The 18,144-nt window shown below is 40.4% G+C and overlaps 1 protein-coding gene across 2 annotated transcripts in view; it reads left to right on the plus strand.

Moving 5' to 3' along the window:
• PAQR3 (progestin and adipoQ receptor family member 3) overlaps positions 1-18,144 on the plus strand; it is a 1,198,746-nt gene that overhangs the window by 544,449 nt on the left and 636,153 nt on the right. Inside the window, exon 2 of one of the 2 annotated variants that reach the window (XM_044061213.1) lies at positions 767-968. In XM_044061213.1, coding sequence (XP_043917148.1) covers positions 784-968 — 185 coding nt within the window. In that variant the 5' untranslated portion in view covers positions 767-783. Of the gene's footprint in view, positions 1-766; positions 969-18,144 lie in introns of those variants that run through there. The other variant, XM_044061218.1, reaches the window with a different exon arrangement.

Raw genomic sequence — 18,144 nt, forward strand, 5'->3', positions numbered from 1 at the left:
CAAAACAAACAGTGAAACTTGAATGTAAAACAACATATTACTCAAAGTAAGTCTTGTCTACAAGCTATCTCTTCCTTCCTACAAACATTGAAAAACAGTAGTAACAAATTAAATATAAATTCAAATAAAAACATCCCTGCACAGTCAGAAACCAACAAAAAATTGTTTAGATAAGCACTGGGAACCAAACACAAAGTAAAGTTATTGAAAATAATTCAGTATTTTGGTGTTCATAGTTTTAAAATAAATGAAAAAAGGTGAGATCTCATTTTGCCCTTTCACAGAGGTCATAATGCCAGAAGACAATGGTAAAAGAGGGACATGACGAGAGTATGGGGAGAGGAGAACAGTATCTACATGGTCTGGACCTTAAACATTGCAAGGAAAAACAATCAGAGGGCATATTTTCAATAAAATTTTAAATGAGTGTATTATTTAAGAGACTGGGGAAAAGGGTTCAGAAATATCTTTTCAGTAGAATGAATGGTATGACCATCATTCACCATCCCAGCAGAATAGTAAGTTCAGGAAAAAAAATAGTCAAGTCTATATGGGATGGAATAAAGGGACTGTGGAGATTCACACAGTATCTAGGATGGCCACAGAGCCCGTAGAAATTGATATTACAGCTGGCATCAAGGAACTGGCAGATGAGGTTAATCAAGTGATTCTTTTCTGTTTGCGTAGGCTTTATTTGTTATTTTTATTTTTTTGTAGCCGTCAGTATTATTTGACATTAAATCAGAGTACAATTTTTCTCTTTCAGTACTTTGTTTTACCACAATGTCTCAGAAAACCATGAAGACCACCCATTACATTGAGCTGGGAAGTTATCAGTACTGGCCTGTACTGGTGCCACGTGGGATACGTCTGTACACTTATGAACAGATTCCAGTCTTCTTAAAAGATAATCCGTATATAACTGATGGTTACAGGGCTTATTTACCTTCCAGCCTTTGCCTAAAAAGGTAAGTTGATTTTGTTTTCAAGGATGTAAGTAAGCAACTTAAAACTTTTAATGTTTTGCTTGTGTGTGTGTGTGTGTGTGTGTGTGTGTGTGTGTGTGTGTGTGTGTGTGTGTGTGTGTGCTTGCGTTCATGTGCTTAAAATATTCTGTGGTAGTAATTGAAGAGCATGACTGCACTACAGTTGCAAAAAAGAAAGTCACTCGCAAATGGTCCTGTGTGGAGTAGTACTATGGTATTGCATTACTTTGTGTGTATGTGTGTGTGTCTGTATTAGTGCATACTTAAATATAAATACATGTAGCTATGTATGGATGCTTGTATATAGATGTGAGCATACACTGTGTGAGTTACTGTATAGACACACGCATATAAGTAAATACTAAACACACACACACTCGCTCACTGACATAAAGGTTGCTACATATTCATGTCTTGATGCATTCATGTGAATGCGTGTACATATCCTTGTGTATGACTTTGTCTATATACTTTTACCTGTATGCATTAAAACACATATTTGTGTATATACCTGTATATCTGCAAATGTTTGTCTGTGTACGGTCAAGCATGTATGCATTTGTGTCTGTGTACATGCTCACATATACCTGTGTGCCTCCCTGTGTATATTTATGTGCATGTGTTTCATACCTACTTATGGTGTGTACATGCCTGTTTATCAAGCTTGCATATGTACATATGTATATATACTGCTGTAGATTGATGTTAATATGGGAATGTGATTTGTGTGCAGGTGTGTCTGTGTGTAGAGAAACATATGCATTATGTACAGCACATTCATGCAATGACAAGATGATGATGAAGGGTTTCAGCAGTGTGGATTTTCCTGAGCTGCACAAGAGGATCAAGGGCGACTTAGGAAATTAGGAGGAAATTAAAGGACTAAGCAAGCTAGAACTATGTGTTGGGTCTGAAGTTATCAGGGCTATGGGCAAGTGCATAAGGATGATTTAAAAAGAGACGAATGCCAGTGAGGCTGTACATTACCTCTTAGGGCAAATAAGACCTACAAGAGGTGAAAAGGAGGGAGGAGCGAGTAGAAGAGACAGTACACAGATGCAGCAGAAGAGCAAAAATATATTAAGGGTGGCAGAGGTACAAGTTGAAAGGGAGTTGGCAGAGGGGATCCAGAAGAACTAAAACATCTTTTTTGGATATACAGTAGAAAGGACGAAGTGCAGGGCATACTTAACAAAGTAGAGTAAAACTGAGAGGGAGGCTGTTGAAAACTTGAAAAACAGTTTTCCCAAAAGAAAGCAGGGAGGAGGTGCCATGCCAGAAGTAAGGAAGAGAATGAGAGACAGGTCATAGAAGACTGTGAAAAGTATCCTTCACAAATGAAAGTAAGAGGGGAGGTGAAGTATTAGGAGAGAGGCAGAGCAGAGTAAGGAGATGAAAAGACTTTCACCAGGGTAGAAAAGGAGGACATTCAGTGGGAACTAACTGCTCTTAAGAAAGGTAAATTATAATGATATACTGCTACTTCCTAGAATCCTCAAGACTCTAGTCAGTAGGTTGACAGAACCTTAAATTTTCAGATTCTACATATTAGTTTCCCCTCAAGTGTTTGGCATTGCTCTGTACAGACTCCGCCACCTTGAGTGACGAGTATATAAGGAAACAGCTCCAGTACTTAGTAATAATGACCATCCCTCCTGGCATGTCTAAAGGTCAGTTCCCTGTGCTTTCTCCTATTATCCTGGTGAACCTGGGCATTCTGAGGCAGTGTAGCAACTGCTTCATGTACACAGACAACCCTCTCCTCTTACCTCCCAACACTCAGACTTGTGAGAGATGCTCTTGTATATCCAAATTGGAAGCCATGCACTCTCAACCCAAGACCAGAATAGCTGGTCAAGAGAAAGTCAACACCTGCACCACACCACATAGCCCTCCAGAACACCCACCATCACAGCTTTTGCATAAAAACACAAATCACACACCCACCTTCACAGAGGCTTTCAATAGAAATCTACTTAAGCAGCAGAGACCTCCAAGGCAGAAATGCACTCAACCACCACAACACAGCACAAATTACAAGACACATAGCTCACCTACAGTGTGTGCCCCTCAACCTAAGCCAAAACAGCTTGCCCAGTACACTAATTATAGGTGACTCTGTAGTGAGGCACACTGATGTCCCACTCACTAGGTTGAATAAGGAGAAGGTAACATCTGTCTGTCAGGTGCCAGAATCCGGCACATAACACATGCACTCAGGTCACTCAACAACAAGTACAAGTGTGACTCTGTCACTGTCCATGTGGGTGTGAATGATCTGAGTTGCACCTCCCTAGACTACATGAAAAGAGACATGGAGGAGCTCTTGGATTGTGGCCCAGGCAGGTATGACCCTAGGCCCTGAGCAGCATCCTACCATCACCCAGAATGATACCGCAGTACAAGCAGAAAATGACTGACTTCAACAATTGGCTGTTTCTGGTGTCATTCTAAGGGTATCCAGTATCTGTCTGCTTGGGATGACATGATTGACAGACCTCAATGCTTTGCCAGAGATGGCTTGCAGCGGTCACCCCTGGGTTTCTGGATACTGGCTAAGGCTCTTGCCATCCCTATAGTGCCTTTTTAGGCGATGTTCCAAAGACCAAATTAACACCGTAACAGCTATAAATAAAAGCTGAGGGTCATGCTGCTCAACTCTAGAAGTCTAAATCTCAAGGTACACTTGCTCAAAGCACTCCTCAAAATGGAGAACATCAACATTTGTGCTGTAGTAGAGACCTGGTTTAAAGCAGCAGAAAGCATCCCTACGCTACCAGGCTATAACTCATCCCACACCTTTCGGCCCCAGAACATGGACCAAAGCTCCAAAGACAGTGGTGTTTCCATATTCATAAAGGATATGCACACCTCCAGACTAGTAGCCCAGCATAATGCATCTGAGATACTTCAGGTACAACTAACATTGGGTAAGACAGCGATTCGGGTCATAGCCTGCTGTAGCTTCATAACAGTGTCCCAAGACTCGCTCCACATTCCTAAGCACCCTGGAAACTATTAGGCTCCAACCCAACACACTCATACTAGGTGACTTCAGCTACTCCATCAAGTGGGAAAACTACTCATGCACCAATTCACTGGCCCAATGCTTCCTGGCATTTATCAGTTCCAATGCCATGGACCAGCTCATTCTTACCCCCACTAGAGGAAGCAACATTCTTCACCTGGTTAGTACTAACATGGGCAACTATTGTTCTGCACCAATAGTCAATTCCTCCCTGGTTAGCTGTGACTGCAAACTAATCACCATGGAAATCCACATCTCACCCACACCCCCCACAAAGGTAACCACCATGAAAAATTTCTCCAAAGCAGACTTTGGACTACTAAAAACAGAGGTGGCTAACTTCATGGCACTCATGTCAATGGAAAATAGATGCATGACTGCCGAATCCTACACCAGTGAACTGTACGAACACGTACATAAATGCATGGAACTAGCCATACCCAACAGAACCATGACGCTCTCCTCCAAAGAAAAAAAGAAAGCCAATCTGGTGGTGCCCTGCCATTAATAAACTCTACAACTGAAAGATGAAACTGTTGCAGAAAAAGGTGAAGTCCCAAGACTGGAAAAACACTCTTATTAGCTTCAACAAAAAGTTGAGCTCCCTCATCAAAACCTCTAAAGCCAGCTATGAAGACAGAATTGCAGAAGACACTAAAACAGCTACAAAGCCTACTATAATTATATCAAGAATCTTCACGGCAATACCCAGGTTTGCTCTGAGTTACTGCACAATGGTGCCTCCTGTACTGAGCCAACAAATACTGCCAACATACTGGCCGACAGATTCAATTCCAACTTTACCCCTCTCTCCCCCCAAAAGGACCAATCACATTACCAGAGAAATGCCAGGCACCCAGCATTACTGCAGCACAGGTTAAAGCTGCATTGTCCCAGGCCAAGAATACAGCTTCCATGGAACCCTAGTGCCATTTCGAAAAAGAATGTTTTGTTTGAAGATGTAAGGAATGACGGGGGTCCACAGGGTCATTTTACCGCACAGGAAAATGGTTCGTCTTCTAGTTCAGACAAAAGCAAGAAGGGACGGAGGTGGTAAAACAAAAGAAAATGACTGTGGTTTTTCTCGTCTGAACCAGCATGATTCTTTTCAAAAGGACATTCATGTAGGGAGACATACAGGTAATGTTATTTCCAACAGTACTAGTGACTTTAATGATGCTTTTCGTAACAGTATAACATCCTTTTCTTTAAGTCAATCTCATGAAAGTAATCAATTGAGTTATCTGACTTAAATTTAGATGTGCATATATATAGTGTTTTTTTGAAAGGCATTAAATTTATACCCACGTTTCTTCCTACGTTAGGGGATATTTTACCTGAAGTGGGTCATATTTTTAGGAAGCTCAATTTAAGAGTATATTATGGCAACAAACCCGAACGGGCGGAAACAAATGTAGAGGATGATTGAATTTATCCATTTACGAACATGAATTTTGTGAATTCTTTGTTGATGATTCTTGTGTGAATTAATTTGATGATGCACATGCAGTTGAACACACAGGAGAGGGATATAGTACAGGCTATGGCAGACTTGTTGTCCCCAATGTTCCTAGTCTTAGTTCCTTTTGTCCCCCCAGAGTACCAGCAGCAATTAATTTGTTTGAGAAAACCCTATGTAAGCAAATACAGGTAGAGTACAAGAAGTTTTGCAAGGTTCCAAGAAAGTTTAATCTTAGTAAAACGGAACGAGAAGCAGTAAAATTCTTGTGCCGTAAGAATGACGTTTATGTTTACTTACAGGCAGACAAAGGAGGCAATTGGGTCATCATGACAAAAGAGAAATATATGCAGATGGCCCATGCCTTGTTGTTAGACAAAAAAGTGTATCAAAAATTGCACATGTCCCCTTTAGACAGCTTCAATAATGTTCTGTTAGAATTACTTGAGCGGGGTGAAAAATTGGGATTCTTCACCACCCAGGATGTGAAAAAATTGTTTATTAAAAATCCTAAGTTAGCTAGATTTTTTTGTAATTCCCAAGATACACAAGGATATGTTGAACCCATCGAGTAGGCTGATAGTTTTGGGGATGGTTTATTATTTACAGCATTTGAGGACATTTTTAGATGCACATTTAAAGAATTTCATGTTAAAGGTCCCTTCACATATCAGAAATAGCAAAGATTTTTCGGATTTAATAAGTGGTATGCCATGGCAAGATGATTTTTATTGGGCATGCTTGGATGTTAAGTCATTGTACACCAATATCAGTACTAAATGGGGCTTAGAGGCATGCGCCAAAGTCATGGGAGAGGGTCCAAAAACTTCTTTTGTCTTACATTTGCTAGAATTTGCTTTGACTCACAACTTTTTTGTTTTTGATAGTCAATATCACTTGCAAAAATCAAGTACAGCAATGGGGGCGGCGTTCGCGCTCTCATATGCGGATATTTTCATGGGGTGTTTTGAAGACAAGTATTTGTAATGTACTAGTTTTTTTTCAAACATCATGTGATGATTTTTAAACGTTACATAGATGATTTAGTGTTTATTTGTCGGGGGAAGAAAGAGATTTTGGTGTTTTTGTAGAAGAGCTGCATCAAAATGTGTTTGTCCTTGAATTTAGCTTTAGAACACATAGGGAAGTTATACAGTTTCTGGATGTTGAATAGTTGGTGGATAAAAGACATAGGATTTCCTATAGACGATTTATGAAGGTGACCGCAGTGAATAATTTTCTTTTCGCAGATAGTATGCACCCTACTCATTTGTTGAAGGCACTTCCCCATGGAGAATTTAAACGTATTGCTAATAATACATTTGATAAATTACAATTAAAGGGAGAATTTGCCAAAGTTAGACAAAAATTGTTAACAAGAGGCTATCCTGTGGCTGTTATAGATGAGGCTAAAAGAAAAGCATTTGGGTTTACACAGTCAGTAGGTGGCCCTACACAGAGGAGAATGGAAAGGAGATCTTGGGTCACAGAACCAAAAGAAATAGCAAATGCTTTATTCTTTGTTAATAAATATTCATATTTTTCTTGGATTATTCATGATTTAATCATTCGTTTCTGGCCCATGAGCAAACAAGATAATGAGGTAGGACATCTTTTTCCAGAGAAGATTAATCTAAAAGAGATTTTGAACAACAGTCCACATGGATATTTACATCATAATAAGGGTTCCTTTGCATGTGGCAGATGCAATGTGTGCAGCAGGATAAAGAACTTAGATGGCGAAAGCATAAATGGAAAAAGTTACAGTTCTTGTGGTCGCTTTAGTTGTGACACCCCAGGGGCAATATATATTAGGATGCAATTGTGTACTGTCTATGTGGTATATAGGCCAGACCAAAAGACCAGTAAAGAGGATTATGGAACATTTGGGTGACATCAAAAGTGCCAGAATTGAGAGCCCGGTAACTCTTCACTTTCATACCAAGCATGGTAGTTCTATGGATGGTTTAATTTTCAGTTTGTTAGCCAAAGGATCAGAGCAACCAGGTTTTGATGTAGTGAGGGAGCTGCGGGGGAACAGAGACCAGATATATCATCAATTTTGATGATATGTGGCCCAATGGTATGAATATTGAATTAGAGTTAAATGTTTGATTCAAGTTCAACAATTGTGCATAGTCATAAGCTATTAATATTACATATTTAATAAATAGAATATAGTAATTGTTTAATAGTATATTAATTTTTATATAAGTACAATGTAGTTTCATATGTTGGTTTTATTAATGGTGAATTTTTTGCACACAAGACATTAGCGTAGGTATGTAAAATGTTATTTTCACAAGCTTAAAACTTTGGGAGATTAATTGTGAATGGCTACTTAATTTCAATGTGTAGTTGGCAATTCAACTTGTATTTGTTAATTGATTGACTGATTGATTAATTGATTGTCTTATATAAGTTGACATCTTTGATGGTGAAGTTATTTCTTTGAAGGCTTGGTTAAGCAGTGGTACTTGAATCACCAGTAAAGAGTGGATATCTTTACCAGTGTCTCCGGTGTGAATTTTGTTTATTTCCAATGAAACCGACAGTATCCCTGGATGTGTTCTACATGAATTACAATGTGAACTGGCACCACATCTTTGTGTCCTGTTCAGTCACAGCCTCACCTCAGGCTTTGTCCCTACCGAATGGCGCACTGCTACAGTCATCCCTCTCCATAAAGGGGGAGCAACTAAAGACCCTGGGAATTATAGCCCCATTAGCCTGACGAGTCTGATATGTAAGGGTGTGGAGCGCATCATCATAGACCTAATTAACAAGGATTTAGGGAATCTTCAAACTCTAGATCCCACGCAATTTGGTTTTGTGAAAGGTAGATCATACTTGCTCAACCTGGTTGACTTCTTTGAGTCAGTTACCAGAGCTGTGGATGAGGGCAAGGCAGTTCATACAGCCTACCTCGATCTGGCCAAGGCCTTGGATACCATTCCTCACTCAGGAATTATTGATAAACCCACCAAACTAGGCATCAGCCCCTATATCACTAGGTGGGTTGCAAATTGGCTCATAGAACCCACAGTGTGAAAGTAGCGGACTCCAAGTCAGACTGCCAACCAGTGACGAGTGGAGTCCCACAGCGATTGGTCCTGGGTCCTCTCCTGTTTGACATCTACTTCTCAGAAGTCCAGGCCAACATGGAAGGACTCTGGCTGACCAAATACGCAGACGACTGCAAGCGGGAAGCCATTATTAACTCCCCAAGTGATGTAGACATCCTACAGAAAGGCCTCACTGAGACCAATGACTGGTGTTGAAACCATGGACTTAAGCTTCATGCCAAAAAATGCATCATCATTCCTTTTGGAAAAACTCAGTTCCCACTAATTGCCACATCGATGGGAGCACACTGAACACTGAAGGTGTTATAAGAGTTCTGGGGGCACAGGTTGACAGCAATCTCTACTTCCACCACCACATTGCCAATGTCCTTTGTGGCACATCTCATTACCAAGGGTTTTGCATCCAGGAAGAAAGAGGTAATCATCTCTCTCTACTCTTCCCTCATTAGGCCAATCGAGTATAATGCCCCATTTGGCATATACCTCACTAGACACATGCAGCAGCTGGAAAGGCCACAAAAGTACTTCATGAAGAGGATCCTAGGTCTTAAACATGTCCTACATGAACAGACTAAAAAAAAACTCCAACTATTCTCTGTCTCATAACGTCTACTAAGAGGTGATCTGTGCTTGACTTACAAAGCCATGTCTGACCCAGCTCTGTTAGAAATGCAACATTCTAAAGAAATCCAGATTGCTCTGCACCACACGCTCCAGCGACCTCATCCTCATTGCCATAATCAACAGAACATGCCAGAGGGACAGGTTCATAACCCAGTGACTTCCCATGCTCTGGATTAGACTTCCCATACATGTCAAGCACAGCACCTCACTGGCCCTCTTCAAGAGAAATCTTGATGAGTGGATGGGAAATAGAAAGTTCACCCCGGTGGATCACTGCAGTGGCTCTACTTGATAGAGGTACTGGGAACTTACGTTGGGTGGCACAGTGCCAGGGCACTTCTATGGGCTAGGCTTGTAAAGGCTCCAGGGCCATTAGCCTAGTACACATCTGTGAACCTATGAAATGAGATCTTCTATATATCATTTATGGCAAGTACGGAATGCAGCACAGGTAGTACCCCTCTAGGAGGAATGAAGTGGGAATAATACAGGGAATTACAGGGCTGTTAGTTAACAATAATGGGTGTTGAGTCATGGAGAGAATTCATAGGGGGGACTAGTGGGTGGTAAGCCATGGACAGAATTCAGAGGGGAAGAGTGCAAGGATTTCTAGAGGACATCAATCTTCAAGGCAGCAGCTGGCACAGATTTGTGATCAGATAGAGATATGCGAGTCAGATCTTCTCCAGTTTTGTAAATGGGTTACAAATGAACTTGGCAGGGTTACCGCCATTAGATATAGCCTTCCCAGATTTCAGCGCATCATACAAATTGGTCCCACACAGGCATCTGACAGGAAAATTGGAGGCAATGAGTTTAGGACCAAGACTTAAGGAACTAGATTGATTCATAACTGAACAGTCCGACACAGAGAGTTGTGCTGGGGAGGGTTGATAGTATGCATAAGCAGAGTGACTAGTGGGATACTACAGATGTCAGTTCTGGGTCCAGGACTCATAAATGTCTTTGTCTTTGAAATATCTGAGGGAGAGGAGAGCAGGATTAGCATGTTTACTAATACCACAATGACAGGTGCAGCAGAGTAGAGCCTGAAGTGTTTCGTAAAGCTCGCCAAGTAGTCAGAAGTGTGGTGTATCAGGTTTATTATTTTAAATATTGTATATTAAAAATACTGCACTTGAACCAAAACACAAATTTACTACAAATAGGTACTTCTCATTTAATTGAGAAGTGAATTGTCACAGCTAAAACATCTAAAAGTACATGAAATCAAATTATCAAATAAATGCCATGAAGACTACCAAAATAATGCCCGAGAACTGTAGCTAGGACATCTGGCAAAGGTGGGGGTGGGGTCTTCTCTAAGCCGAAAATTAGGGGAAAAAAATGCTCTTCTTAATGAAACTGTAACAATTGCAGAATTGCTTGCTGTAACATATAGTACTGTACTACCGCACTATCGGTAACTCCTAGGGAATTTCCTCCCTTCACCCTGCCCTTGCTAGACTGCTGTAATCTCCCTATACACCCTCTACTATGGAGGTGCTACCGCAGTCTATAAAATAACTCCAAGGTTGCAGAAAATGTGAGAAAACAGAAAAGGTATAAAACAAATAAAAAACTCACTTTTCCTCCTTTGATTCCTGTCACACAAAATCAAAGCTCGGTATGTGTGACAAACGCACGTTCCAAAATACTAAATATACTAATACGTATGTATTTATATTGTGTTATGTATCTGTAGCCATGTAAATATTTTATTTATATATATATATATATATATATATATATATATATATATATATATATATATATATATATATATATATATATATAGGTAGATATATAGCATGTATGTAATATGTAGATAGGAATACTAAAGTTTTGGCAAAACAAAAAGAAAAAAAACTTTCTCCTATGTTGTTTTGTGATGCATTGATACAATCATAAATCACCCTTTAAACTGTAGTGCTTCCTCCATAGCAACCCTGATCATCGGGTTGGAAAACTGGAATAAATGGCAAAAGAGCAGAAAATGATCTAGTAGCATTAATTAGACCTGCAGCTGACCACCAGGAACAGAGTGAGGTAGCACTGGGAACAGCACACAGAATGGTATTGGGTGTGTGTGTGTCTTTAAATTCCATAAGCAAAGAAGTAACGCATCAGTTTTCTAAGATTCTGTTTTGACCATACCTTGAATATTGTGTGCAGTTTGAGGCCTTAAAAGAATGGGAACATCAGGCTGTTCACAGGATTCCTGAAGAAAGCTGCCAAAATGTTAAGTGAGATAGAGGAGAAAGGGCATGACCATAGACAAGTGGATAATAGCTGTTATCACTAAAAATCAGAGGAGATGGGGACAAAATATTGATGTACAAGACTGCAGAAAAAGAACCCTTTGACTGAAAAAATAAACATATGTGTTCTTGATATCGATAGCCATGGTTAGGATTAACATTGTTTTTCTTGCTATATCTTTTTTTTTTTATTAAATAAGAAACATCTTTATTAAATTATCACATGACATAGGCAATCATACATTTATATGAATGAAAACAACGCATGACATAATCTTAGTTGCAAGCATTATATATCACAAGCCATATTTACATAATTTTAGTTGCAAACATTATGCATTACTTATAAGGTACCCAATCATTGTCAGTCAAAAATTACATATCTCATTCAAATCCTGCCTTCTTTTAAATTTATTCCTCTCCTGTATGTGCTGTTCCCACAATTCCCATTTTTTATGTAATTTGCCTCTCCCTTTTTCTAAAGATCCCAATTCCAGTTGTTTTATGTCCATTACTGTAGTCACTACTTTTAGTACCGTTTGTTTATTTTATTTATTTATTTATTTATTTATTTATTTATTTATCATTTGTTGACCGGGAAAGTCCGACTAGGTTCAACAGAGCCTGTTTTCAGCGGAGGCCCGGGGAGAAATGCTCCAGATGCATGTCTTTGGAATGTGGGAGGAAACCGGAGTACCCGGAGGAAACCCACGCGAACACAGGGAGAACATGTAAACTCCACACAGAAGGCACCCCAGCAGAGAATCGAACTGGAGAACCTCTTGCTGTGAGGTGACAATGTTAACCACTGCACCACTGTGCCGCCCATTGTTTAGACTTCAGTATCCATTTTTTAGTAATTGCTTTTTTGGCAGCCACGATAATTAGACTCAGAAAGGCCTTACTGTGTCTAGGCAATTCCGATTCTATATTGTAGCCCAGAAAAATCATTTCCCTAGGTACACCAATTTGCTTACCCAGTATCTCTGATAGTCGTCTGCAGGAAATATTTAAAATCTGCCAACTCATTACACTCCCAGAAAATATGTTCCCAATTACCTCTTAATTCCCATCACACTGCCAACATTTGCTGTCCACCTGTGGAAAAATACTCTGGAGTCTGCTTGGGGTATATCAATACCTATGTAAACATTTCCAGGCAAAAATCCTAAATCCACATTTTGTTCCATATTTGGGAGACATACATATATGCCCCATTGTTACTTTGTGAATTGCTTATCCAGTTTTTTTCCCAATCCTTTTTAATCTCCTCTGATCGATTCTTATAGTTATCAAGCAATATTTTATATGCTGTACTAATTATTCATGTTGTAACAGCAGCTTCTGTTCTAGATTCTACTAAATAATGTACCATTGCTGGTCTTTCGTTTAGGACCCCCTATTTCTTTCTCTTTGCGTATACTCTGATATCAGTCCTTGATAGAGAAGGCAATCTGTAGCCTGCAGTCCAATTAAATTCTTGACCTTTTCCCAGTCTGTTATCTTTCCCTCTAATTATTTCCTCCCAATACCTCGGTTCTTTTGGCAGTTATCCAATAAATTCCAGCCCCCTCTTATTTATTGTCTGTAACCCTAATTGGAGTCATCCCTTTCAGCAGAATCTCCTTTGTCAATCCCCGTGTTGGCTTAGTTCTTAGAATACTATCTGCTACTTTATGAATATAGTGTGCTGTATAATTATTGTTATTCTCCTTAAAGGTCTGCATCTAAAATCCCACTTTCTCCTGGTTTCTTGAGCTTTCCCCATTTCATCATCACTTTCCACTTTGAATTATAGGTTTCTGCTTGAGCTGTGTATAGGAGCCTTAACTTTGTAGTTCTGAATTACCTCTTAAAATTGGGTAATCAAAATCTGCCTTGTTATATTGGAAGAATTAGCTTATCCCACTTGACTGTTGCCATCTTCCCCTCCCAGACAAAATCCTTCATCTCTTTATTAATTGCTATCCACAACTTCTCTGGTTGCTAAAAATATGCCTGACTTTGTGTACAAGACTACAGGAATTTAAAACATTTTAACTGCTTGTATGTTACTATCCATATCCATGCAACAGAACTTCCAGTTTCTCAGTTTTTGTATTATCTTTTGTTTAGTCTTTCCAGGGTGGCAGGTAAGTATATTTGGGAAATCTTTTTTAAACCATACTCCTAAGTACTTAATTTTATTATGTCCCCATTTTCATGTGTGGGTACATAATTTACAGTTATTTCCTTTGTTTTAGCTTCATTCATTTTGTATCACAAAAAGGTGTGAAGCTGTCTCAAAATGTTCCACAACACTGAAATATCCTTTTCTGGTTTTATCAAGTATAAAATAACATCTGCAAAAAGAGCTTGTCTGACATACCAGCTATTTCCTTGAACTCCTGAGCTCCCTATTTTCTCTGCCAGTGGTACTAAGTGTATTGCAAACAACAAAGGGGAGCCTTAACTTTGTAGCGCTGAAATACCTCATCAAATCGGGTAATCACAATCCGCCTTGTTTATATTGGACAAATCAGTTTGTCCCACTTGACTGTTGCCATCTTCCCTTCCCAGATAAAATCCTTCAACTCTTTATTAATTGATTTTTAAATATCCCCTCCTAACCCTTTCTGCTTGTCCTGCTTGCTGCTGGTCCGCCCGTAGCTGGCCCTCGGTTGTGTTTCCTTGACCCCTCTTGTAGTGGCTACCTGCCCAGCAAATAAGCTCCAGTAAAGCTCCTCCAGGAAAAGGGAATCTGACTCTGCTACCTTTCACTAGGCAGCACCTGCTCTAAAACCATCTGGCCCTCGGTTGTGTTTCCTTGACCCCTCTTGTAGTGGCTACCTGCCCAGCAAATAAGCTCCAGTAAAGCTCCTCCAGGAAAAGGGAATCTGACTCTGCTACCTTTCACTAGGCAGCACCTGCTCTAAAACCTGCATCTGGCCCTCGGTTGTGTTTCCTTGACCCCTCTTGTAGTGGCTACCTGCCCAGCAAATAAGCTCCAGTAAAGCTCCTCCACGGACAGGGAATCTGACTCTGCTACCTTTCACTAGGCAGCACCTGCTCTAAAACCTGCCGATCTGGCCCTCGGTTGTGTTTCCTTGACCCCTCTTGTAGTGGCTACCTGCCCAGCAAATAAGCTCCAGTAAAGCTCCTCCAGGAAAAGGGAATCTGACTCTGCTACCTTTCACTAGGCAGCACCTGCTCTAAAACCTGCCGCATCTGGCCCTCGGTTGTGTTTCCTTGACCCCTCTTGTAGTGGCTACCTGCCCAGCAAATAAGCTCCAGTAAAGCTCCTCCAGGAAAAGGGAATCTGACTCTGCTACCTTTCACTAGGCAGCACCTGCTCTAAAACCTGCCGCATCTGGCCCTCGGTTGTGTTTCCTTGACCCCTCTTGTAGTGGCTACCTGCCCAGCAAATAAGCTCCAGTAAAGCTCCTCCAGGAAAAGGGAATCTGACTCTGCTACCTTTCACTAGGCAGCACCTGCTCTAAAACCTGCCGCATGTATGTACTTTTAGTACCACTACTTGTTTGTCACAAGATAACGCTCTGCCTCGTGGCTGCCAGCAGCTTGCCTTACTCAACACCCTACTCTCACCAGTGGCCGTTTCTGTTTTCCCACATTTTTTTTCCTCATCTCGACTAGCCTGTACTGCATAGCTATTACCATACACAGCCACTAGATGGCAGTATAAGTCTGCTTTCCCCTCTCTAGTTGTATTCCACTCATTAGGAATTCACCTCTAAGCTTACTATCCACTCCCTTGAATCTACCTCAAGTAATCTTACCTGTCCTACCCTGTGTTTTGTTCCTATTTTCTTAGCTATCCTGACTTATTTATACTTGCTTGGAGTTTCTGCTCTTTCATTTTTAGCCTCCTATCTCTCCCACTACTTACATTCTCCTGCTCTTCAAACACTGACCCCTATAGTGATTTATCACTATTAACCTATACTCTTTAGTTTTTAACTCTATCTGGACTCACTATATTTCTACAGACTCTCTCGAATCCATCCTTTTACATCCTACTATTTTCCTCTCCACTTTAAGGGCTCAGCTAACCCTGGGAGTGCTCCCAAACGGGCCTCCTGATTGTTTTTCTCCTGACTTTCTTTCTCCTTCTACACACTTATTTCCCCTCCCACTAGCTACCTCTACCTCCAGTCCATCTTTACTAAGTTCTAACTCCTCCCCCTTTCCGTGCTTAACACATTTTCCCCTCTAATCAGCTATCTCTACCACCTGTCCTTTATTCCGAGGTTTTTGCCCCTTCCCCCCTCCAATACCTACCCGCCTACAACTTTTCCCGCTCTGATATCTTTATATAGTCCCCAGTAGGCGCTATTTTTAAATATCCTCTTCTAACCCTTGCTGCTTGTCCTGCTTGCTGCTGGAGCGCCCGTAGGTAAGTGCATGTTTTTCTATGGTAATTTGTGATATTTAACCTGACAAATACTCTGTTGTCCTCTCTAATCAGCAGTATTACTGTAAACTGTTGTGGCACACTGTTTTTGGGTTTTAAGTGCCGATACCTATGAACTGCAGAGATCGCATTTTGCCTACGTCTAGCCTATGGTGACTGTTTCTATTTTTCATTACTCCAAGTCCACTATTTCACCTGCAGTTGAAATTAGATATATGAGTCGTAGGACTTCTATAATGTACTGCTGTTGCAAGTGAATTGTACATGCTGACATTCTGTGTTGTGTATTGTTAAAGTGCTTTGCCTCGCAGTTTTGATGCGTCAATAACACAGTATATCCATTTGTTACAATACTGTTATTTTTCTGAACTGCATTTGTAATTAGAAATACGACTTCTGTAAAGTCCTATTGTTGTAAGTGAAGCATACATGCTAGCATTCTGTGTTGTTATTCTTAAAGTGTTTTGACAAGTTGATGCGTTAATAGCACAGAAAGTCCATTTGTTATATATCTCATTTTCTGCCGAACTGCAACATCCGTTTCTTGTTTTCGGTTAAACCTTGCTGGCGTTTGAGCGTTGAGGCGAGCTGTATACTGTACTCAGTTTTAAAACCTCATGCCCGTATGTGGAGACAATATTCATGCTAAGTCTTTACCTGTATTGCAATTGGTATTTTAATAACCTCATAGATTAGGATATGCTTCTCAATTAGTAGAAATGTAGTTTTTTTCTGAACTGTTTAATATTGCAGCCCTTTGTCTGTTTGCTACCTTCTCTCTGTGTGTCTCTTTCCCTTTCTATATCCTTCACCTTACTTCTCCTTTCGCTCTTAGCTATCCTGACTTGTTTATACTTGCTTGGAGTTTCTGCTCTTTCTTTTATAACCTTCATGTCTAGCTTCAGCGGATTGTGTGTTGTTGATGCAGTACCCCCTTCTCTTACCTCCTCTTTCATGTTGGTGATTATAACCCGATGTGGCATTGCCTTCTGCACTTACTTATTCTGTTTTTCTGACTATTTCCTCAGCCCCTCTTCTCCTTGCTAACTTACAGTTGTAGCTATACAGTGTATCTTGGGTTACTTTTAGTCGCTTGACTAACTGTGTGAATCTTTTCCTTACAGCTGGCCCTCGGTTGTGTTTCCTTGACCCCTCTTGTAGTGGCTACCTGCCCAGCAAATAAGCTCCAGTAAAGCTCCTCCAGGAAAAGGGAATCTGACTCTGCTACCTTTCACTAGGCAGCACCTGCTCTAAAACCTGCGCATGTATGTACTTTTAGTACCACTACTTGTTTGTCACAAGATAACGCTCTGCCTCGTGGCTGCCAGCAGCTTGCCTTACTCAACACCCTACTCTCACCAGTGGCCGTTTCTGTTTTCCCACATATTTTCCTCATCTCGACTAGCCTGTACTGCATAGCTATTACCATACACAGCCACTAGATGGCAGTATAAGTCTGCTTTCCCCTCTCTAGTTGTATTCCCTATCCACTCCTTGAATCTACCTCAAGTAATCTTACCTGTCCTACCCTGTGTTTTGTTCCTATTTTCTTAGCTATCCTGACTTATTTATACTTGCTTGGAGTTTCTGCTCTTTCATTTTTAGCCTCCTATCTCTCCCACTACTTACATTCTCCTGCTCTTCAAATATAGTGATTTATCACTATTAACCTATACTCTTTAGTTTTTAACTCTATCTGGACTCACTATATTTCTACAGACTCTCGAATCCATCCTTTTACATCCTACTATTTTCCTCTCCACTTTAAGGGCTCAGCTAACCCTGGGAGTGCTCCCAAACGGGCCTCCTGATTGTTTTTCTCCTGACTTAGGGGTCCTAATCTTATAGCCCTATAACCACACCCCTTTCCCTCCCATCCTATCTCTCTCCTTCCGCCACATTACTACCAAGCCTTAACACCCAGTTACCTAAATTTCTTACATTACCTTTCTCCCTTACTTATACTTATCCTTTTACCCTACTCTATCTTCTCTACTCCACTCATTCTTTATTCTCTCTAGCATCAATTCATTTTTCCTACTTTTCAAAAGATCTACCACCCCTCTCCTGCTTGACATACTCACCCTCTCTCACTTGTACTTTCCTCCTTCCTCCTCACCTCTTGATAACTAAATAATGACTCCCTATATACCATCTTTGCCTTTACTCTCAATCTTACTCTTAACCACCCTTCTCTCCACATACCATCTAACCTTCTTTGAAATTTCACTTAATAACTATCAAAATGCTTCACAAAAACATACTTCTACTTTATTTACTTTCACATCA

This window comes from Protopterus annectens, chromosome 2.part0 (assembly GCF_019279795.1).
Source record: "Protopterus annectens isolate FY-2018-M chromosome 2.part0, PAN1.0, whole genome shotgun sequence".
NCBI classification, from domain to species: Eukaryota; Metazoa; Chordata; order Ceratodontiformes; family Protopteridae; genus Protopterus; species Protopterus annectens.